The following is an 18,564-nucleotide window of genomic DNA, read 5'->3' as shown; positions in this document are numbered from 1 at the left end:
AGTGGGAAAGTGAGAGTCCCACTAAAGCTATTTCTAGTGGACAAGAAGGTTCACAAGGGAAGAAACAAACAAGGCTCACATGTGTCAACATGAGGACAGATGAAATTAAAAGGAATCCCCCTCCCAAACATTCTCCTGCAAATTGGAAGGCATCTTTGCCTTCTTTCTGCATGTACCTAAAGAAAGGCACCTCACAAGACCCTTGAGTTCTTTCTTATGATCATGACTCTCTCTCTCTCTCTCTCTCTCTCTCTCTCTCTCACACACACACACACACACACACACACACACATATAAATTGAATAGCTCAAACAAAGAGATATAGTAACTTTAAGGTTCTGTATAGATGCAAGAACATGATTTTCAGTACATCTTTTTAAGTTACTCTAAGACTTTGTAGTATTTGAGAGATGAATCAGAATGTGATTAAGCATCTAGATTGACATAACCATGTTCGGTCTTTAAGTCATTTTCTCAGAATAAGATATATCACTTTATAAGTTAAATATGTTATTCTACTAAATCATAGATGATTAAACTTCTTTTAAGAAGCAAAAATTAAAATCATACTTTATAATACTTATTCTAGCGTTGAAACAGAGTCTTAACAAAAGGATGATAGAAGATTTGAGCCGAGCTAGCTTAAGGACGCATTATCAAAGCAAAGTTTAATTCGTCGCACTCAACCTCAACCATTCATCTTCCCTTTAATAGAAGTAATAGTAACTCGAATTACAATGCACGTAAATGAGATATTTAACGAATAAATGAGATTGATTTTTTATTTTGTTAGAGAGACTTTCACTTGAGTTAAACTCTCACAATTTGTATTAATATGTAATTTTTTTAATGCTTGATTGTAGAATATCGAATTGGGTAGTTTGGTGTGATATGTGGCCCATGAACATTATAGATGTTAATTATAAATATTAAAAAAACACCATCCTATAACAGCTTAAGTTTATAGAGAGTAACGGATGTTCCACATTTCATTAGACGGTATCAGAACAAGAAGTTTTGCATTGAAGTTTCATAAGGTCTCCGGTCTTATTTAAAATTTTCTTATTTAATTGAAATTTACATTTTGGATTCATCGTTCGAGCCTACGTAATGGTTGTTTCACAAAACATTTCCTTCACAGTGGGGAGCAGTTGCACATGAATAGTACAGAAACTTGTCTCACATTTTTCATGTCCACATCATGTTGTAGCACTTGTGAGCTGTTCATGGCAAATCTGATCCTCCATTCTGTACATATGTTGGGTAAAGATAAGAGGCTGATTGACCTTCTTCCTGATCAGCTGCACCCACAAAAACCTATCCCTTCTGGCAGATTGAGAAAAAGTTCATGGAAACCTAACCAATTTGAATCCCTTCATGCAGAGTGTTCTCTCTTGGATCTATAGTGGAGTGCTACATTATTAGCCCTTTTAGCATGCAAATGTATGGTGCTCTATAACATGTATTCATCCTCACCTCACACAGTGTTCTCTTTGTTGTTTTGTGTTCTACAGCTTGAATGATTGAGTGATTGAATGAGACTATTCTGCATCATATACCAAACTATCAAGTGAAATTTATAGTACTGTCCTATACGCATTTTGAAGTAGTGAAAAAGGTTTATGAAAAAGTAATGTAAAAGGCGACGATATGTATTAACGTCCAGTAATTCAATTTACTCGGATCTTTCCTGTAAAATTATGCAGATTCAGTAGAACTGCCCTGTTATTAATAAGTTTTAATATATTGATTTATCCCTTCGTGTTACGACAAACGCACAAACGGAAACAAAATGACGAATACGAAACACTCAAACCACAAGAAAAAAATAAAGATAACACACAGATTTACGTGAAAAATTTTTTGCTAGAAAAAATCACGAGCGAGAGAGGAGAGAACTTCACTATCGAAACGAAAGGGAATACAATGTTCTTCAGATTACAACCGACCACGATCTCACGCATCTAGGGCCAAAAACGAGAAGAAAATTCATAACAGATTTCGGATCTGATCAGTACCGCGGGGGGCTCCGCCCCTCACACCGCTGTAATTACAGTACTATTTTGGTTGTTCTAGTTATTAAATACTTCCTAATCAAATTAATATTTAGATCCGAGCCCTCCACTACCAACCACATACATTCATTTTTCCTTCACAAAATTGTTTTCCAATTTGGTCGTACCGCGAAGCTGTCGGCGAGTCGAAAACCCGAATTTGAGTCGATAATCAATTTCGAGTCGCATCTAACACTTCGAGCTTTAGACTAGACTCGGCATTAGATATACACAAATAATGTAGATTGGAAAATGTAATGACCAGAATTTTAAGTTTAGCTAGAACTTGCTCTTTTTATTTTATTCTTTCTCTTAAACTTTTTTTTTTTCCCCTGTATTACAGTTCATAACTGACATTTTGAGTCGAACGCGTGGGAACCAATTAATAAATAATCCAATTTAAAACTAGCTTTAATGAGCTAATCTTAATCAATTGACAGTCGCACTTATATAAAACAACCGCTGCTTGCTTAATTTTCTTTATGTAAGAACTTGGTCAAATCTCTGTCGCACACTAAACTTGTTTTTGAGAAAAAAATAGTATACTATCCATTTCGTTTATTTATTCATTTTTATTAATAAACTTAACTGAAAATATAAAGTAATTAGAGTTTGAACTTGAAATTTCGAGTACCAACTATTAAACACTTTGACACCTACGCTAAGGATGGTCGGTCACACTAAACTTGTTAAAATTGTACTGTGGCATAGGATGCATCAAGTAATTTCTAGATAATCTAAAAGGTATTTTCTCTCTCTCTCTCTCTAACACATGCACATGCACAAGAACTATCTGAAACACACATTACAAATCAGAGAACATTTTGACTGCCTTATTAGAAAATCAACCACTTGTATAAGGCACATTGAAGAAAGAGACAAACAACAGCAAATTTATCCTTTTAGACCTCTCAACAACTCTTTCCCATTTTACAATGAATAATCTATATGCAAATGCCTACACTAATGAGCTTAATTAATTTATAGTAGCCTCTGTTTCATGGTACTAACCATGGTCTTATTTTGAACTCTGCTAATTAAGCTCCCATGTCCACTCCATTAATAGTTAGAGAATTAGCATATTCATGTGATCACCTCAGAATACATTGCGTAAATGGTTGTGCATTGATCTAGCAATAAAGAATTAGACCACCAATTCAACTTTTTTTAGGAAAGATAAATAGGAACCAGCGCCATTGCAGTTCTCAAGACTCCAAATTGGGCGCTGCGGCACACAATATAAATTCGATAGAAAATAGATCTAGAAATATATATAATATTGCCGACCATCCCTAAAGCAAGTGGCAAAGGGCTTGGTAGTTGGTACCCGAGGTCCCAAGTTCGAATCCTAATTAATTTACATTTTCAGCTAAGTTTATTTCTTAAATGAAATAAACGAAACGAATAGCGTGCTACTTAGTTCTCAAAAAAAAGAAATATATATAATATTCATGCTAATTTGTATGATGCGACGGGTCGTTCCTAATGCAAGTGGCAAAAAGGCTTGATGATTAATACCCGGAGCTTCAAATTTGAAGTCTAATTGCTTCGTATTTTCAGCTGAGTTTATTTGTAATATATATATATATGGAAAAAAGACAGGAAAAACTAACAAACTTACAACGGTTAGATTGTGGGAGAGTTAGCTATAAAAGCTGTACAAGTGACAAAAAAAGGACCTTTTTTCCCCACAATATTAACTCCTTGAGGCGATTTTAGAGTAAAAACAAGTTTTCTATTAGACTCAATCCTTGGAATCTACAAGATTAAATAACTGACGAACCGATAGAAGCAACTTCTCTCAGTAAAGAGGCACCACTGTAATCGTTAGCGTTTTTTTTTTTTTTGTTTTTTTGTCGTTTCATTTTCGCCATCCTCGAGGCCTATATATGATGCCTCACTAATATAGTTTAATTCACCTTCTAAATAAATAAAGTAGATAGCGTGCTACCTTTTTCTCAAATTTTTTTTTTTTTTTTTCTATTCATACCAAAGGTAGATTAGTCTTAATTTTTTTACTTCTAGCCAAGAGTAGCAGCAGTTTTTAGAAATAAATCCAATAGCTTCAGTAGCACACCTTTCTGAAGTTTCTGTCATCTAAAGATTCAAATTGAAATCTCAGATACTCGAATTTTCTTCTTTCTGAGCCCGAAATCGATCAAATTTTGTCCATCCAAATCCTATCCGAGCAAAGCTGCAGAACATAGCATGCTTTAGGAAGTCAAATCATAGCAATAACTTGAGCCAAAAAGCTTGCAGCTCCATGCATATATTGTAAGAATTTCTTTTCTAATTTTTTAATAAATAATTATATATTAAGAAAAATCAATCTAATAAAAAATAGATCTAAGGTGAGACGGGAAGGGCACCATAGTTAGGACTCGAAAAAGTTACATTTATTAAGTACTATGGATCGATCAACTGAAGCAGCTCTGTGGAGTCCCAGACACTCAAACATGCATACTGTGAGTGCAGTAGACAAAGAAATAAATGCAAGTACTAAACAAGGCAAGAATGGGGGTTGGTTGTCAAATAAGGACCCTAAAAAGAAAATTTTTAAAAAAAATAAAAATTCCTAAATGGTGTACTTTATCCGCAATTAATGATCCACTAATAAAATTATAACGGTCAAGAATTTAATGTGATTTGATTCGATTGTCTGTCTCTTAATTGGTGTTCTGATAGCATCATATTTGGAGGCAGATTACATGCATTCTTTTCAGCATATAGAGTTATCTTAGCTGCAGAATTCGTTTCGTTGGATGTGCGGCGAGATGTTTCTGTGCATAGAAAAATTCTGTTTGTGGAGGTTTAGAAAACTTGCCCCCTTTTATTTATATAATTTAGTTGATAGAAAAATCCTAAATAACGATAAACTTATTAACTAAAAATTCGTATATATTTGGCTTTTACAAAGATAATATTCTAGCTTCGTATAATTAGATTCAATTTTAATTGAAATCGATCAAAGTTTGCTTAGTATAATTGAATTCAGTGAATACTAGCCACATTTAATAAGTCCATAACTTAAAATATCACCTCCTAATATTGCTCTAACTTTGAAGGTCTTTCACATAACTTAAGTTACAAAAGGATTGTGATAGGGAGAGCTCCAAATTTGATACCTTGGTCTTTTTGGATATTGTAATAAAAAAATATTTGATGATAATATGTCCAGTTTGAAGGGTTTTTTTTGTGTGTGATTGGGAGGTAAAGTTTGATTTTTATATATTCATTTAAAGTTTCTGACATTTATGATTTGATATAATAATATATTTTACTTATAAAATAAATTTTTTATTTCGAAAAAAATAATTTAAAGTGGATCATAATTTTCATTATAAACATTTAATCACACTCTTCATCTTCTAAATACTATATACTTTTTAAATAAATAAAAAATATGTCAAATAAAATATTCAGAATTTACTCTCTACCTTCCCTTATATTCTCCTACCTAATTTGACCTTAAAACCACAATTATCAACTTCTATTAATGAAGAAAAATGGTGAAAAACTACAAACCAGGTAAACGCAAAAAATGCGGTCACTTTGCTCATCCACAAATGTAAAATCTTTTTTTAAACTTTTAGTATTTAAAAAAAAGTTGATAAGACTAATTAAAATATATTAATCTTCTCATGTGTAAAGCATGAAAATTATATCCTACTAATAGAGGTGCATATATAGCATTGCTCTAAACATGTACATTGGAGTCAAAAGGCATGCACATGGATTGTGTGACACTACAGTGTTGTGTGCATATATATATATATATATATATATATATATATATATATATTAAACATAATGAATCCATAATGTTTCTTGCCACGTGACAAGAAATCCTTCATTCTTAGGTTAATAAATAATATTTATTTCTTATATGAATCTCCAATATAAAATTTACGTTTTTTCTCCACTTCTAAATACGTAACCCTTCACCTCTCCATATTTAATTACATGCATTATATTTCATCAATTAGTCAGCTTTGTAACTCCAATCCACTCCCTTCCACTATTAATCCTCATTTCTAAATGCTATGCTAAACCCTTCATCTCTCCACATTTAATTGCATGCATCATATTCTATCAATTAATGAGCTTTGTAATTCCAATCCACTCCCCTCCACCATTAATCTCCACTTCTAAATGCTCAACCCTTCACCTCTCCACATTTAATTACATGCATTATATTTTATTAATTAATGAGCTTTGTAACACCAATCTACTTCCCTCCACTATTAATCCTCTCACCCCCTCTTTCTTGCATGACATATTATTTTTCATGCAAAAAGAAACATTATCATCTAATCTCTCACCCCATACTCATCTCCTTCTCTCTATCTCATTGTGTTAACAAAGATTATGAGGATGATAAAGAAGAAGAATATGTGAAGAACGTTGTCTCATTCAAAAAATATCGTCCTGTAAAGTCCAGCCGCGGCCCATATAAGTGCTCGCTGGGCTGGTCTGCACCGGAGCCGTCGCTTGCCGTGAACCGCCGCCGCCTCGGCTGCCTCCTCGCACGGCTCGCACGTGCCCGCAACTAGGCCGAAGGGAGCGCCGTCCTAGCCTCCTCTTCGCGGCGACGTTGCGCGGAAGCTCACTTCTCAAGAATCGCAGGAACTTCTTGGTAAATCAAATTGTTTATGAATAAGGATTTCTGTAGTTGATGTGATGGTAAGGCTGTATCGGTTTAGATATCGCAGTTTGGTGATACAGATGAGGTGTTTGTTCATAGGTTACAATAGAAATCCAGAAATGACTCGACGCGCGGAGCAACTACCAGCTGAAGATTAAGAAGATGTATAAGATTTGAATGAGTAAGAGAAGTGCTCCAAAAAAATATTAATTTTTTTAAGATTGATTTTTTTGTTTTATTTTCATATTATGATCATTTTTTTGAGTAGATACTGTTGTGGGCAAAATTTCTTTCGTAGATTAAAAAGTATGATGCGGAGATTGGAGCCTGAGACGCCAACCAAAATTTTCTTAAGCTAGATACGTTAAGTTATTATTTATATATTTCATATACTTCTAGCTATTATTTTATTTTTTTAACAACTGAATTTAGTCATGCAAATTGACTATGCTTAACATGATATAGCTTCCTATAAGATATATATATATATATATATATATATATATATATATATATATATATATATATGTCTGCGCGTGTGTGTGTGTGTGTGTGTGTGTGTACATATAGAAGGTATTCCTTTTCCAAAACAGAAAAGGAGAATAAATAGTGGTTGTAGTTTAATTGGTGGGAGTGCGAAAGAGAAGTGGACGAGAGAGCGAGTGAGAGAGAGAGGGTCTGGATTTGGACCCCTTAATTTCAACGCGGTTTCAACTTTTTTTTGTTTTTTATGGATAACTTTTTTTTTCTTTTAGGCTTAGTTTGGTATTGAGATATATTTAGCGTTATTAGATAAAATAAAATTAAGATGAAAACATATAGAAATATACTTCTGCGTTCTCGGATGGGACCACAGAATATGCAGAACACAATATTACATACGGAAACAAATATGATATTTTTTTATCGTACTTTCTCATCACACGTAAAGCAATCTCCTTGCAGTTTCAAACGAAGTCTTAATGCTATTCTGTTTCTTATTTTTTTGCGTCTTTATTTAATAATTTTTCAAATGTACATGAAAAAAAAATAAAAAAAATAAAAAAAAAATGCATGGAGATAACCCCTCAATTATAATTGTTTTTATTGTAACCTTCTTAATTTAAGTTTTTTAAAAAAAAATTAAGTGATTTTAATCAAATAAATTAAAAATTTTGCTAAATTGATTTATAATTTAATAATTAAATAGTTTAAACTACTTTATAGCATAGTAATAAAAGTAAATTAACTAACTACTAATAGCTAGATGAGTCATAAAAACTAACAATTTTTTTTAGTTATTTAACTAAAAAAATTCAATTCAGGAAAAAATGGAATTTAGAGAATTAAAAAATTGAAGTGGATCCCTACATTTTTACCAAAACAGAAAAATCTTCCTATTTATGGATTTCCAAATTTAGTCCTGCTGATTTGCATTAAATGTGTACTCAAAAAGCTTTAATGAGCAGTAATAATCAATTTTGTTCATGATATGGAAAAAAAAATATTAAGATTCTCCCATTTATGATATAAGAGATTGGGAAATTTAATTATATTAAAAGCAATTAAAAAAAAAGAGATTCTCCAAGTACAATGTAAGATTTCAAATAGGATGAAAATGAAATAGATCTAACAATTGAATTTAGTGAAAAGATGAAAAGATTTGGAAATTAATATTATGAGAGCATTGCTCAATATAAAATCATAATTTCAACATGTTTGCTCTGGAAAAAAAAAAAGAAATTATTTTGGCAATATCAATTTTTTTAATATATAAGTGAAATAGGACAAGAAGAAGACGTATTTTGTGGTTTCATTTCTGAAATGACCCTTCAATGATCTATTTTTTTTTCAATTGCTTATCATTTGATTGTTTTTTTTTTTTAATTTGAGTGATTTTTAGTGAAGTAAATTGGAGATTTCATTAAATTCATAAATGACCTCGTCAAACTTGGTAGTTTTAATCACCATTTAGCAAATAAAATTAGAATAATCTAACAGAACTATTTAACAAAATTTTTTAAGTAACTAAAAGAGAACCGAATTCAAAATACTTAAAAAATTTATACACAAAAACTATATATAGTTGACAAATTTATGATCAAAATGGCATGAAGTTGAGGGGGTTTAATTAAATAACAGTTTCTCGTTGGGCTAATGCTTAAACCCAAATTTTGACTACTCTTATCATTTAACGTGTTAAATATATTCATACTCGTTTTCATTTTGTACCCACCTCAATAGTAATTAAATGGACTTCTAAGATTTCTTTCTTTCTTTTGTTTTTTACATTTTTTTTATTTTCTAATAAATTATTATATTTTTAATCAGAAAATATTACAAGTAAACTAATCATAATAAAATATAAAAGTCCATCCACCAAATCTAATTACAGAAAACATATTTTAGAAAAATAAAATATGATAATAAATTTATTAAAATTTGTTAAATTTTAATTACAGAGAAAAGAGTAATTTTTTAGGAGCAATGCTATCTATGCCGACAATATGGATATAAATTTTGCACTCTAGTCTTTAAAATATTAAGATTTAGTTCATTACTTTATAATTTTTTATACTAAAAACCCAAAAAATATTATTAAATTTAAAATCACAGGGCATAAGATGTACCATCCTATTCCTTATAACTAGTAATAACTATTAATTAGGCGTCATAAATGAGCATCTCACTTTAAGAAATCTATATTTTACCTCCCTTATTTTCCGTCCGTCAGGATTTTATTACTATTTTATCTATTTTTTTTTATAATTTATACTGAAAGTATTTTTAAAAATAATAAAATATATTAAGAAATTTTTTTTATAAAAGAAATAAAGATAATTTGGTAATTTCGTAATCTCCATTGATAACGTAATTCTTTTTTTTGAGAGATATGTAGCACGTTATCCGCTTCGTTTATTTCATTTAGAAATAAACTTAGCTGGAAATGTGAATCGATTAAGATTCGAACTTGGGTTTCGGGTACCAACCATCAAACCCTTTGCCACTTGCTCTAGGGACGGTCGGTAATATAAATTTTTTGAAATTGTAAGAGAGCCAATATAAATTTTTAAAAATCAAAAGAAAAAAATAAAAAAATAAATATTTATAAAAATTTTTCAGTTAAATTTAAAAAAAAAAAAAAAAAAAAAACACACCAACAAAGCCCATGGGGAGTGGTGTCAAAACCGTGTGATGTATGTTGCCTGAGGGTGGCTTCTCTGAGCAGGACAAACTCCATGTGATTCAGAAAACGATTCTTTTATCCCTGGCACCCAAATTAATTTAACCCCCAAAAAATAAAAAACACAAAAACACACACACACAAAAACAGAGCTCACACCCCCACCTTATTTCACTTTACAACTAGTTTAGATTGTATGTATGCATAATAATCACTGTCCCTCAAGCATTGAAGAACACCAGTATTTTTTATTGGCTTTTTCCCACAAGCCAAATGCCTCTCTCTCTCTCTCTCTCTCTCTCTCTCTCTCTCTCTCTCTCTCTCTCTCTCTCAGATTCGGCACCGAACAAACTACTACTATTAAAGATCCTATTCCTAATTAGCTGGAACTCATCAAAAATAGAAAAAAAACGAATAATGATACAAATATTAGTTCCCCATTAAATCTTTATACATAATATTTGTCAGTTTAAGCTTCAGATTGCACCCTGATGGGTCGTATGGATTGATAGAAATTCCGTTATCTTTCGGACTTTACCACCCAACGCAGTACGATTAATTGATCGCATCAACGGACTCATAAACGACTGGAGTATACTGTCTTGACTCTTGACCTTGCTCCTCTCCTAGCTTTCCCGCCTCCTCTCCTCTCTTCCCTTTCTTGCTTGTAATCTCTGTACTTTTTTTTTTCATTGTTTTCACCTTTTGTTGTCTTCGGAGGCCGTTGTTGCTTTCATCCTGTATGCTTAATTCATCTTGCTTTATGAATGAAACAGATAGCTAGCTACTTTTTTCTCAAAAAAAAAAAAAAAGCTTCATATTGCTTTTTATCATGGTCTCAGAACTTGATGATTTACAACATCTCTTGCAATCTGGTACCTTCCGGCTCGATCCTATTCGACTGGCTCCATACGATTTTCAATATGCACATCTGACTTAGTTTCGATATTTCAAAATTATCTTCCTCTGATTTGTATGTAAATTGCATTGGATTTGTGCCGTGTGCTAGAAGATCTAGAATGTATTAAGAATTTGATATTAACTCTACATTAAATACAAATTAGAATCTTGTGACTTATGTGATGTGCGAGATTCCACCATCTAATTAGTAATTTTCTAGTAGCTTAAGTTTTTAGAATACACCCCTGTTGAATACTTCATACTTAGAATAATAATTCATACATATATATCAGATCAGATTATTAAACGCATTCATGTTAGGCTTTCGATACCTTCTCTTAGAATGCTCGAACCAATCTAAAAATTTAATATATATATATACAATAATTCTATCCGTACACCCTATAGTATAGTTATAAATTTTGCACTCTACCCTTCTTGTGGTCAATATTACTTCACATATCTTTTCTTTATGTTAAACTCCAAATAAATTTTTCATGTAAGAGTGTAATATGTACACTCTTATATATAAAGTACAGGTTATATATTTTTCATGTAAGAGTGTAATATGTACACTCTTATATAGAAAGTACAGATAATATATATATATATATATATATATATATATAGGGTCCGGCTACTATACTATTATGAGTACGATCGCCCTCGTACTCATAAATTATTTTCGATGATAGAGCTTCCGAATCGACGATCCATACCGTTGAACGTTATTTACAACATTTAAAACTTCTGGAAATCAAATTTTATAATTTTTCGACATCATTTACCTTACGATTAAGAGGTCACAAATTTGACCATTTTTAACGGCCGGTATGGGATACTTGCTAATTTAACGGTGTAAAAGAATCGAAATTTGTTGAATTTTTGATAGAAAATTCTATTCACTACATAGATAAAGATCAATAACTCCGATTTTGAATTGAAGGATCCGATCATGCTTTTTTAGAACGTCGTTCGATTTTGACCATTCATTTTATGCCGACTTGATGGACTTTATTATGATTTCGAAAATTTACGAAATTTATTTTCTAGAAGTTTCAAATACTCTAGATCATATTTAACGGAGTGGATCGTCGATTCGGAAGCTCCATCATTGAAAACAACTTATGAGTACGAGGGCTCCAATACTCATAATAGTACAGTAGCCATGGCCTATATATATATATATATATATATATATATATATATATAGAGAGAGAGAGAGAGAGAGAGAGAGTTGAGCTAGAATACTATCGATAGCAAACGGGCTCCGTTGTCATCTATTTATTTTCGATGATAGAACCCCCAAATCGATGATCGGCACCATTGAACATGATTTATACCACTTGAAGTGTTTAGAAATTAAATTTTAAATCGTTTCGACATCATTTGCCTAATGATCAAAGGGTCTCAAAATTTGTAATTTTAATGGTCGATATGAGGCATTTTCTCGTTTAACGGCGTAAAGATATCCAAATCAATTGAATTTTTGTTAGAAAATTATTTAAACTATTTGAAATAAGATCTATACTCTTGATTTTGATTACAAGACTCCTATCATCATTTTTTAAAGAATATTATTTTCCAGTAGTTCATTTTTGTGTCCACTTAATGAATAAGAGAACAATATCGAAAATGTATGAAATTTAATTTCTAAACACTTCAAGTGGTATAGATCATGTTCAACAGTGCCGATCGTCGATTTAGACGCTCCATCATCGAAAATAAATGAATGGTAACGAAACTCGTTTGCTATCGATAGTATTCTAGTTCAACTCTCTCTCTCTCTCTCTCTCTCTCTCTCTCTCTCTCTCTCTCTCTCTCTATATATATATATATATATATATATAGAGTGAGGCTACTATGCTATCGGAAGCACGGAGCCTTCCGTGCTTCCAGCTCGTTTTCGATATTGCTACTTTCGAATCATCGATCGGCTCCGTTAAACTTGATTTAGAGTATTTGGAGTATCTAGAAAATAAATTTTATTATTTTTCGATATCATTTGCCTAGTGATCGAATGAGCTCAAAATCATCAAATTTCAATGGCCGTAGTGAGCCGTTTGCAAGTTTAACGGTGTAGAAATATCCAAATCACGTGAAATTTTGATAGAAAATTCTTTATACTATATAAAACAAGATCAATATCTTTGATTTAAAATTTTAATATCATATTATTACATTTTGTAAGATTTTTATTTTCAGCCGTTGATTTTGAGCCCCTTCGTTCACTAGGCAAATGATATCGTAAAATCATAAAATTTATTTTCTAGGTACTTCAAATACTNGCTACCAGTTTTTTAGCCTTTGGATCAACTCTTTTCATCATTTCTAACCATTGGATTAAATACTATAACCCAGTGGAGACCACTCAACCCTAGGGGGACCACTCAACTCTAACTGACTAATATCATCCTAACCCTACAATTTTTCATCCAAGGATTAAAAACTTGATAGCAAAAAGAAAATTTTACTATTAATAGTATTCCAGTCTAATTATATATATATATATATATATATATAGGCTGAGCTTACTATACTCTTATGAGTATAGACTCTTTGTACTCATAAATTTTTAACCGTTGATTGCTGGGATGTGGGGTTAGGATGATGGTGATTCCCACCTAGAATGATAATGGTCCCGTCAGGTTGAGTGGGTAGTTGGTTGAATAATATGATCTAACGGGTGAAAATGATCAATGGAATAAATTTAAGGGTCGAAAACTTATGAGTATAAGCGACCCAACACTCATAAAAGTACAGTAGCCGAACTCTCTCTCTCTCTCTCTCTCTCTCTCTCTCTCTCTCTATATATATATATATATATATATATATAAACAAGCCTTCTTCATATCAAATACAAGTTAAATATTTAATTTATTATTTTTAATGAATAAAATATGCAGCGTGCGATTGTTACCTTCCTTCCTATACAGTTGATCGCTTTCAGTAATAATTCGACTGATCAACGGAGTTTCCAAATTCGATAGCAACATCTCGTACGTCACAATTAATAAATGTGGTTACATTTGTAGTCCTACCATTTTTTCCGTACTTTGAATGATGGTTGGTGGGCCCACCTGCTCATTGCATTTGCTGGACTTAATGTCATGCTTACAGCTATATAAGTATGCAGGTGTTATTATCCGCCTTTTTTTAAAAAAAAAAAATTAATTTTCAGAATGGTTCTAAGAATCATATCTGAGAATTCGTTTGGTTTCTCACAAACGGAATCAAGTGTCAAATGTGGGTAAAATAAAATAATTAAATTTTAAATTTGAAACATCGAATATTAATCATCAAATTTTTTACCACTTGAGTTAGGAACGGTCAGTGAATATAAACGACGCCATCAGTACACCTTTAGATTATTTATAAGCTTTATGTTTTGCTGGTTCAAACTCTAAAAATCACTATTTTTTAAATTTTTTTTAATATATAAATGTAGTTAGTATAATTTATATAGTTATCATAATTATAAATTTATTAAAATAAATAATTAATTTAAATTTTAAAATTAAAATATTGTTGCTCACTAACTTGAAGCAAACTTAGATAGTAAAATTAAAAATTTCAAAAAATAAATTTTATATATTTTTACTTTTTATTAATTCTTGTTCAGTGTACGGCTTCACCTATTGCAAAAGAGCACGATTTAATGGCTCGACAATGCCAAAAAAAACAAACAAAGAGTTAATGCTAGTACCATAAAATCGAGCCGTGTTCATCGATTTGTACATTTCTCTAATGAATGCACCATAAATGAATGGTTAATAATTCCCATTATCATACTCTACAACTTCCGACAAGTCAACAAGGATTAATTAAAAAAAGTATAAACATGTTTTACCAAATAATTTACTCGAACGAGTCTAATGCGTCAACCTCGGACACATAAGAAGCAATTAGTGATTAATAAATTTTGACACTAATCGGTATAAATATTATAATTCGCCACCAATTAAAATTAAATTTGGTCACGAGCCACGTTTCGATGTATTTTGAAACATACGCAATGGGACGTGTTTAATTTAGTCAAGTTTGTTGTGGGGCCTGCGCTTAGTTGTCAGATTAATTACGAGCCAGTAATTGATGATCAGTTGTGAGGAGTGATAGATTAGATCACATTTGAGATGATCAGTGCAGCTCCAGAATCAAATAATTTGGAGGTGAAATTCCAAAAGAAGATAAGAAAACAAGCTGTTGACAATGAAACCTATATCGTTTTCACTTGCTACAAAAAATTACGTTGTGTTTGCTATAATTAGCAAACCAAAAATCGAAAATGGTCCCTTCAATTAGTTAACAACTAATACTGCTTTTGTGACAGTGACTATTTAATCTAATAAAAGAACTCAAAAGAGAATAAAGAGTAGCATCAACATCATCATCATTAATCATAATTAACCCGATAAATTTATAAAAAAATATTAAAAAAATATGTACGAAAAGAATTAACGCGTGGAGTTGTCATCTGTGTCACGAGATAATTTACCCGCTTCATATGTTGTACATTTCTCATTACGTTTTGGTACTTAATTTAATTGTTCTTTTTGCGTTATTTGACATATCTGTTGTTCTCCACGAATCATTCAAAGTTCTTAATAGAAGCCAATATATGGATGACTATAATTATCCAAATCAACGGGATTCTTATATCGTAATTACATCTTAATGATCCGCACCTGAATAATTTTTCCCCAACGCTAATTAATTATTGATTTTTTTCTTCCTCTTATTATTTTGGACAACTTTTCCACCATAAAAGCAAATTATTTTAATAAAAATATTAATATTTAAATTATTTTTTAAATTATATTTAATTTATTATTTAGTTTTATTGTTAAAGTGAATTAGTACAATCAAGTTTTATTCTCGTGAAAAAAGGAGAAAGAAACTCCCCATTCCCAACCGTCAAGCAGAGAAAAAAAANGCTTCATATGTTGTACATTTCTCATTACGTTTTGGTACTTAATTTAATTGTTCTTTTTGCGTTATTTGACATATCTGTTGTTCTCCACGAATCATTCAAAGTTCTTAATAGAAGCCAATATATGGATGACTATAATTATCCAAATCAACGGGATTCTTATATCGTAATTACATCTTAATGATCCGCACCTGAATAATTTTTCCCCAACGCTAATTAATTATTGATTTTTTTCTTCCTCTTATTATTTTGGACAACTTTTCCACCATAAAAGCAAATTATTTTAATAAAAATATTAATATTTAAATTATTTTTTAAATTATATTTAATTTATTATTTAGTTTTATTGTTAAAAAAAAAAAAAAGGGAATCAAACTCGGTCTCCGTAAAGGTGTTTATATAACAAATAATGGTATTTATATAACAAATAATTCATAAATATTTTTTTTTTTCGTCCGAATTCGAGATTTTTTATAAAATCCATAACATTGATTTTAATTAAATAAAAAATTAATAATGTAAACCTTTTATTTTGATATTATGTGAAACAATTATTATACTATAAAAACTTAAATTGTTAAAAAATAATATTTTTATATTTATATATTTAATAATTTATTTGACCAGAAAAATTATCTGCTACTTTTAATTTTATCATACTCAGGTAAAATTATACTATTTTTATGATCTAAGAAAATAACTATTAGATCAAACCATAATTGTGAATTTCACTTGGCCAATGAAAAAACTATTTAATTTATGTACTGAGACAGTTTTTTCTTTTTTCTTTTTCTTTTTTTTTTTCCCTTCAATTGCTAAATCCTGTGTGAACAGGGGAATTTTACTTCAACTAATCCCTCTTCACAAAAAGACAAAAGTAGATAAAAAATGTCACATACACATACACACAACACACACACACACACACACACACACACACACACAAAGAGACACAGATAAAGCACAACCCTACCCCTTTCTCACACAATTCCCCCGCATCTATATCTATTTATCTACCCCTCACTCCACCATTCCCCCGTGATTTTTCCCCCTTTCCACCACCCCCCAAAAAACGAACCACTCCGATGGCCCTTCCCCTCTCCTCCTTCCTCCGCCTCCTCATCGTAGTGGTGGTAGTAGTAGTGGTGTCGACGGGACACGTGGCGGGATCGGACGGGGCTGCGGCGGCGGCGGCGGCGGCGGAGCGGGTGAACCCGTTTACGGCGCGGGCGGCGCTGATCCGTTACTGGAACCGCAAGGTGCCCAATAACCGCCCCCACCCATCCTTCTTCGTCTCCAAGCTCTCCCCGCTCTCCGCCCTCGACTCCGCCACCTTCTCCTCCCTCCTCCCCGCCTCCTCCTCCTCCTCCTTCTCCTCCCTCCTCCCCTCCCTCTGCTCCAAAGCGAGCCTCCTCTGCCCCTCCCTCTCCGGCGACGTCTCCGGCGAAGGCTCCGGCTCCGGCTCCGGTCCCGGCGATTTCGCCGGCTACGACAACTCCAACTTCACCAACTACGGCACCGACGCGGCCGGGGGGGCCACGTCCTTCGCCAACTACTCGGGGGGGCTCAACATCCCTGTCGACTCGTTCCGGCGGTACAGCCGCGACTCGGCCGGGCACAACGACTCCTTCGCCTCCTACGAGCCCGAGGGCAACGTCGTCACCGCCAACTTCACCAGCTACGGCGCCGCCGCCACCGGCGGGGCCGGGTCCTTCGCCGCCTACGCCGGCGAGACCAACGTCCCCGATCTCCGGTTCAGCAACTACGACGCCGAGTCCAACGGCCGGGCCCAGTCCTTCGCCGCCTACTCCGGCGACGCCAACGCCGGCGACGAGTCCTTCTCCGGCTACGGCAAGAACGGGAACGGCGTGCCCCTCTCCTTCTCCTCCTACGGGAACAACACCAACGTGCTGGGCTCCGCGTTCGCGAACTACGGCGAGAACGGGAACGGCGCCACGGACGCGTTCGCCTCCTACGGCGCGAACGGCAACGTCCCGGAGAACCTCTTCCGCTCCTACGGCGCCGGGGGCAACGCCGGCTCCGACCGCTTCTCCTCCTACCGCGACCAATCCAACGTCGGCGACGACTCCTTCGCCTCCTACGCCAAGGGCGCCAACGCCGGCGCCGCCGATTTCGAGAGCTACGGCAGATCCTTCAACGAGGGCAGCGACTCCTTCAAGGGCTACGGCGAGGGCACCAACCCCAACCACGAGGTCACCTTCGCCTCCTACTTCGGCGACAACACCACCTTCAAGTCCTACGCCAAATCCGGCATCGACTTCAAGGGCTACCACAACTCCTCCTCGTCCTCCTCGTCAAACTCAAACTCCGCCGCCGCCGCCGCCGCCGCCGTAGGGTCGAAGAAGAAGAGTCGGTGGGCGGCGGTGGAGGCGGGGAGGTTCTTCAGGGAGAGGGAGGTGCGCGGGGCGTTCGCGATCCCGGCGGAGACGGCGCTGGGGCGCGCGGTGGCGGACGCGGTGGCGGAGTGCGAGCGGCCCCCGAGCCGCGGCGAGACGAAGCGGTGCGCGACCTCCGCCGAGGACGTGATCGACTTCGCCGTGGAGGTGCTCGGCAGCGACGTGGTGGTGCGGAGCACGGAGTCCCCCGCGGGCGCCGGCGGCCCCGTGGTGGTCGGCGAGGTGAGGGGGGTGAACGGCGGCGCGGTGACCCGGTCGGTGTCCTGCCACCAGAGCCTCTTCCCCTACCTCGTCTACTACTGCCACTCGGTGCCCAAGGTGCGCGTCTACGAGGCCGACATCCTCGCCGTCCGTTCCCGCCAGCGGATCAACCGCGGCGTCGCCATCTGTCACCTCGACACCTCGGACTGGAGCGCCGCCCACGGCGCCTTCGTCGCGCTCGGCGGGAAGCCCGG

The 18,564-nt window shown here is 34.7% G+C and overlaps 1 protein-coding gene across 1 annotated transcript; it reads left to right on the top strand.

Annotated features, from left to right (window-relative positions):
* On the top strand, positions 16,653-18,564 carry LOC109717851 (BURP domain-containing protein 12-like; the record flags this gene model as incomplete). The annotated part of the gene is given in 1 exon segment (XM_020243788.1): positions 16,653-18,564. A coding segment is annotated over 1 exon segment (1,787 nt), but the record flags the coding sequence as incomplete, so codon positions are not given.

The sequence above is a fragment of the Ananas comosus genome, linkage group 11 (genome assembly GCF_001540865.1).
Source record: "Ananas comosus cultivar F153 linkage group 11, ASM154086v1, whole genome shotgun sequence".
Classification (NCBI taxonomy): domain Eukaryota; kingdom Viridiplantae; phylum Streptophyta; class Magnoliopsida; order Poales; family Bromeliaceae; genus Ananas; species Ananas comosus.
The sequence above is the reverse complement of the archived record's forward strand: the minus strand, read 5'-3'. Positions and strand labels throughout refer to the sequence as shown.